The 4689-nt window shown below is 53.3% G+C and overlaps 1 protein-coding gene across 2 annotated transcripts; it reads right to left on the bottom strand.

The window, feature by feature from the left end:
- Positions 1 to 607: 607 nt before the first annotated feature.
- Positions 608 to 4288, bottom strand: RAN (RAN, member RAS oncogene family). Of its 2 annotated transcripts, none has more exons than XM_082353276.1 (7): positions 4151 to 4288; positions 3498 to 3543; positions 3018 to 3102; positions 2813 to 2938; positions 1412 to 1599; positions 1118 to 1288; positions 608 to 1028 (listed from the first exon to the last, which is right to left on the bottom strand). In XM_082353276.1, the coding sequence occupies exons 2-7, from the start codon at positions 3531 to 3533 to the stop codon at positions 984 to 986; spliced, it is 651 nt and encodes a 216-aa protein (XP_082209402.1). In that variant the 5' UTR covers positions 3534 to 3543; positions 4151 to 4288; the 3' UTR covers positions 608 to 983. The 2 variants fall into 2 exon arrangements, with proteins under 2 accessions (XP_082209402.1, XP_082209403.1); XM_082353277.1 differs by having other exon boundaries at positions 3498 to 3540; positions 4151 to 4252.
- Positions 4289 to 4689: the final 401 nt, after the last annotated feature.

Genomic DNA, 4689 nt, shown 5'->3' with positions numbered 1-4689 from the left:
TGACATCTTTAAAGCTTGGGAGTACTTGACAACAGCAGGTAAACGTGGAACATCCTCCTAGAATACCAACTTTACGTTAAACATGTTAACGCTGAAACAAAAGGCAAGTAAACGCACAATTTATATTCGTTTTTAACAGATGAGACGTCCCTCAAGTTCCCGCAACCATCTGTATGGTTTCATCAGACTCTGAGAAGCTCTACATTAGAACATGGTTACTTCTGCCATAAAAGCAACTATAATTCTTAAGATCTCTATTTGAAACGTCTAAAACAGGTACCACTTTTATTCTGACAGGTCACACAAATCTCAAGCTCTTCCCTAGGTGTGACACTACCTAGGCCAAAAGGCAGGTGGGGTAGGTATTATTTTAGCCTAACCGCATTGACAGTATTTACACGTCTTAACGACTTACCAAATACAATACTGTTGACCTGTCATTTCATTTGCGTGAAATGATTCACATGTACAGAAAATTAGAAGAATTTAACCTAACAGACTTCAAATTAAGTAGTAATAGCAAAGGCAATTCAAATACTAACGTGGCACAATTTTCCCTGTTAGTGGTTTTAAAAGGCTCATTTAAACGAGGGATGAGTTCACTTGCTTAGATATTTGAAATACAACTTTATTCTGATTCTAAACGAAAAGGAATGGGAATGACAGTAACAAACAAGATGCCACCACTGAATATTGTGATGTGACTGTAGCAGTCTTACATTTGAAACTCAAGGAGGAAACAACTGTGTTCCAAAACACCTAAATATGCAGGTCCAAAAAAATGAAGGTTTTTTTTTTTGTTTTGTTTTTTTTTAACTGCCACATTCACTCCAAAGCCCATTCATCTCCTTCAGCATCCCAAAGATTAAGCACATGTTCTGCTTAGCTATATAATAAAGTGGCAAACACGCTGCACCACTGACATCACAGGACAGTTGCCTATAAAACTAGACTTCTGACGCTGGGCTCCAGCTTCACTTTTCTCACAGGTCATCATCTTCATCCGGGAGGGCAGTTGTCTGAGCAACCTAGACAAAGAGATGAAAGAGTTGTAACGCTCCAGATGAAAACCACTAGGAACCTGAAAGCATTCACTACCGAGACGCACACATCGTACCTCTAGATCATGCTCGTACTGCGCTGCCAACGCTGGGTCCATGATCACCTCTGGCGGGGCGAGAGCAGGCATGGCGACGAACTCCAAGTTAGGGTCTCCGATCAGTTTTCTAGCAAGCCAGAGGAAGGGCTTTTCAAAATTGTAGTTACTTTTGGCGGAGATGTCATAGTACTGTTTAAAAGAGAGATAAAATTAATTTTAAAAACCCATACATCAAAGACATTAATGAAGCACTTTAATGGACTTATAATTTTATGTAAGGATCATAAGTCCAGTAAGTTCTAAGAAACATACCTGAAGATTCTTCTTTCGGTGGAAGACAATCGACTTTGCCTTAACCTTTCTGTCCTTGATGTCCACTTTGTTGCCACACAGCACGATGGGGATGTTCTCGCACACTCGCACCAGATCTCTATGCCAGTTAGGCACGTTCTTGTAAGTGACCCTTGACGTTACATCAAACATTATGATGGCACACTGAGCTGAAAGAAGCATTTACAATAAATCAGTGTAGGCCTAGGAATTTGCTACCTGGATGAAATACGCTAAAAACTATGGACTCGGATTCACAGTCTCAGGCCTAACTCCAGGTCAGCTACATTTCTCTACTCATTTTCAAGATCTCTACCAATTCCAAAAATCTCAAATCATTTTAATACACAGTATTATTTAAAAGTCCCTTTTATTGTACATGAAACCATGAAAGACCAGCTTACCATATGAAATCTACCTGTGATACTTCATAAATTCTTCCTCATCCCAAAAAAGTATCAAGTAGATCAATGATAAATCAGCATTCCAGGAAACTCACCTCCCATATTCTGAGGATCTAACAATCTACTCTTTAAAAAGGTTCTTAAATGGCTGAACACACTAGGATATAATGTGCCTAGTTTTAAAAGCTCAATTAACTCTCTATGTTGACCTGCAGAAACAGCCATGATAAAGCTGGTAAGCCACTGGGTACGCGTTATACATTAAACAGATTTTTAGCTAAAGAATGGGGGTGGGGAGGGGAGAGGAGGAATCTTTGCAGTTGTACGGCAAAAGACATGGAAAGATTCTCAACGATTTTCATGAGAAGAGAAAGCCTTACGTTGAGCATTTTCTTTGTTCATCTTTTTGCTGAGAAGCATTTATTTCCTTTGCACTTTTAAAATCAAGCACTCTGAAAAAAATATTCTGCAAAAGCTAGTGAAATTAAAAAGAAACCGGCTGGTCTTACACAACATTTTATAAGATAGAAAGCCTAGGGCCTCTGGTCCAGGATCTGGTCAAACTGTTTACTACCTTTTTAATGGAGTACAGAAGAAATGATCATCGACTTCCACCAAAATATACACCCCAACCTAAGTTTTCAGATCCTGGGGCTGCAGCAACACCTTGTCTGCTGCTCCCACTTTTCAAATTAAGAGCCTCAACATACATCGTATCACCTCCTTCAAAACAGTGCCTACGGCGACGCAAGCACGCCATCAAATGGCACCAGACAACCTTCACAGGCTCCCCTCCCCTTCCACTGAGGGTCAGCTCTCGGGAGCCAGCCCAGCTCCTGAATCGAAGCGCTTCACGCAATGGCCAGTTCAGTCGGCATTAGGCATGTGTCTGCCGGAACAGACCCGATGATCTGTAAGCTGCCTTGGGCGGTAAGCTACAAATCCTCTCAAAGGCGGCGGTTACGAGGCAGATACCTACCTTGGATGTAATAGCCATCTCTCAGTCCTCCAAATTTCTCCTGGCCAGCTGTATCCCATACGTTGAACTTAATGGGTCCTCTGTTGGTATGGAACACAAGGGGATGGACCTCAACGCCCAAGGTGGCTGGAACATAAGCGTGGAAAGTTAGTCAGTGACCTCATCCATCTCCCACACGTTTTCACACATCCTTTCCCCCACGTACCTACATACTTCTTCTCAAATTCACCAGTCAGATGGCGTTTCACAAATGTAGTTTTCCCAGTACCGCCGTCACCAACCAATACGAGCTGTTGGGAAACACATCTTTGAAGTAAACAGCGGAACGGGTCTCAGGACCTCGGGATTGTGAGACTCTCCCGGTGCTCTGGACCACCGTCTCACAGGGAAGAACTCTACATGCCCCCTGAGCACACCGAAGACAAAGCATCTTAAGACAGTGGCCGCGTCCCATCTCACGAACGACCCGAACCAGCGGGGCTGCGAGCCCAGCTTCCCCGCGCGCAGGGCGGGGCTCGCCCCCTCCCCCCCCGCCCCGTTGTCAGGGGACCGAAGGCACTGCCGCAGCACCGGCCAACGACACCCGGCCGCAGTCACGAAGCAGACGCCGCCGTTAAGGCCGTCCGGACGCGGGCCCGCCCCTCCCTAGGGCCGCCCTTCCTCCCGACCCCCTCGGATCACCCACCTTGAACTGCACTTGGGGCTCTCCTTGCGCAGCCATCGCGATGCTACTGCGGGCAGAGGAGAAAGAAGTGAGGCCCGCTGCACGGCGGCGCGGCCCCGGGGCCGCATGGCCGGACCCGCCCCACGTGCCCGGGCCCACAAAGGCCTCCACCCCGGAGCCCGGCCGCCCGCACCCCACCCCCAACCCGACACACGCACACGCACACGCGCGCGCGGGGGCCGCGAGGGTGCGCGACGGCGATGGCGGCGGGGGCGCTGCTCCCCGGCTCGGCTCCTCCGGCCGCCGGGGCCCGGCTCGCGCCCGCTCGGAGCGCAGACCCGCTCGGCGCCGAGGGCCCGGCGCGAAAAGCGCCCGGTCACTGCCCGCGGCCGGCCCGGGTTGCCCCGACCGCCCCCCGGCACTCCGCTCGGCCGTCCCGGCCGGATCTCCCCTGCAGCCCCGCGGCCCGGCCGCCCGGCCTCCCCTCCGCCCCGGCCGCCCGCCCGGCCCACCGCGGCTCGGGTCCCGGCGCCCTCGCGGCCAGAGAGGAAGGAAGGCTCTCCTCCCGGAGCCCGGGGTCCCCACGCAGCCACCGCCTCACGGCCGCTCCCCGCCGCCGCTGCGACGCCCCGATCCCCGCCCCCGCCCCGCGACCCCCTCCCCGGCCCCACTACCTTCCAGAAGCGTCTCCGCGCCCGTCTGACTGAGGGCTGGAAAGATGGCGGAAGCGCAATTCAAATGCCCGGAGACGCAGCCGACGCCGGCGCGCGCCGAGGGAGGGCGGGGCAACGGCGCCGCGTCGCTCCCACGTGGCCCCTCGCGCACGCGCACGCACGCCGCCCCGGCTCCGGCGGCTGTACCCGTTGGCCTGGCGCATAGGGAGAGGCTCGCGGCGCGCCGGGCGCGGGAGGCTATGCGGTCGCGCGCACGCACGCCGGCCGGCGGGGCCACGTGCGCCAGCCCGGAGGGCGTGTTCCCGCGCGCGCATGCGCCGACGGTGACGAGGCGCGCCCAGCTGCCACCGCGGGAACAGAAGTGGAAGGAGAGGGCCGAGGCCCCCTTGGGCGGGAAACTCGCGGGGTGGCCCACACAAAGGCCCTGCCCCTGCGTACAAACACGGCACGGCGGGCCCGGGGCGGGCGCCATGTTGGGGTGCGGGCCGCCCCACCCGCCCTTCCCTCCGGCCCTTTGCCCGCGCCCCCGTCTTGGTCAG

The sequence above is a fragment of the Balaenoptera borealis genome (genome assembly GCF_965194805.1).
Source record: "Balaenoptera borealis genome assembly, chromosome: 14".
Lineage (NCBI taxonomy): Eukaryota > Metazoa > Chordata > Mammalia > Artiodactyla > Balaenopteridae > Balaenoptera > Balaenoptera borealis.
This window is presented reverse-complemented; position numbering and strand designations above follow the sequence as displayed.

Coding starts and splice junctions, on each gene's coding strand:
- RAN (XM_082353276.1), bottom strand. CDS start 3,533: ATGGCTGCGCAAGGAGAGCCCCAAGTGCAGTTCAAG. Junction 2,939..3,017: donor ATTTGAGAAGAAGTATGTAG/GTACGTGGGGGA, acceptor CTTATGTTCCAG/CCACCTTGGGCGTTGAGGTC. Junction 1,029..1,117: donor AGTACGAGCATGATCTAGAG/GTACGATGTGTG, acceptor CTCTTTGTCTAG/GTTGCTCAGACAACTGCCCT.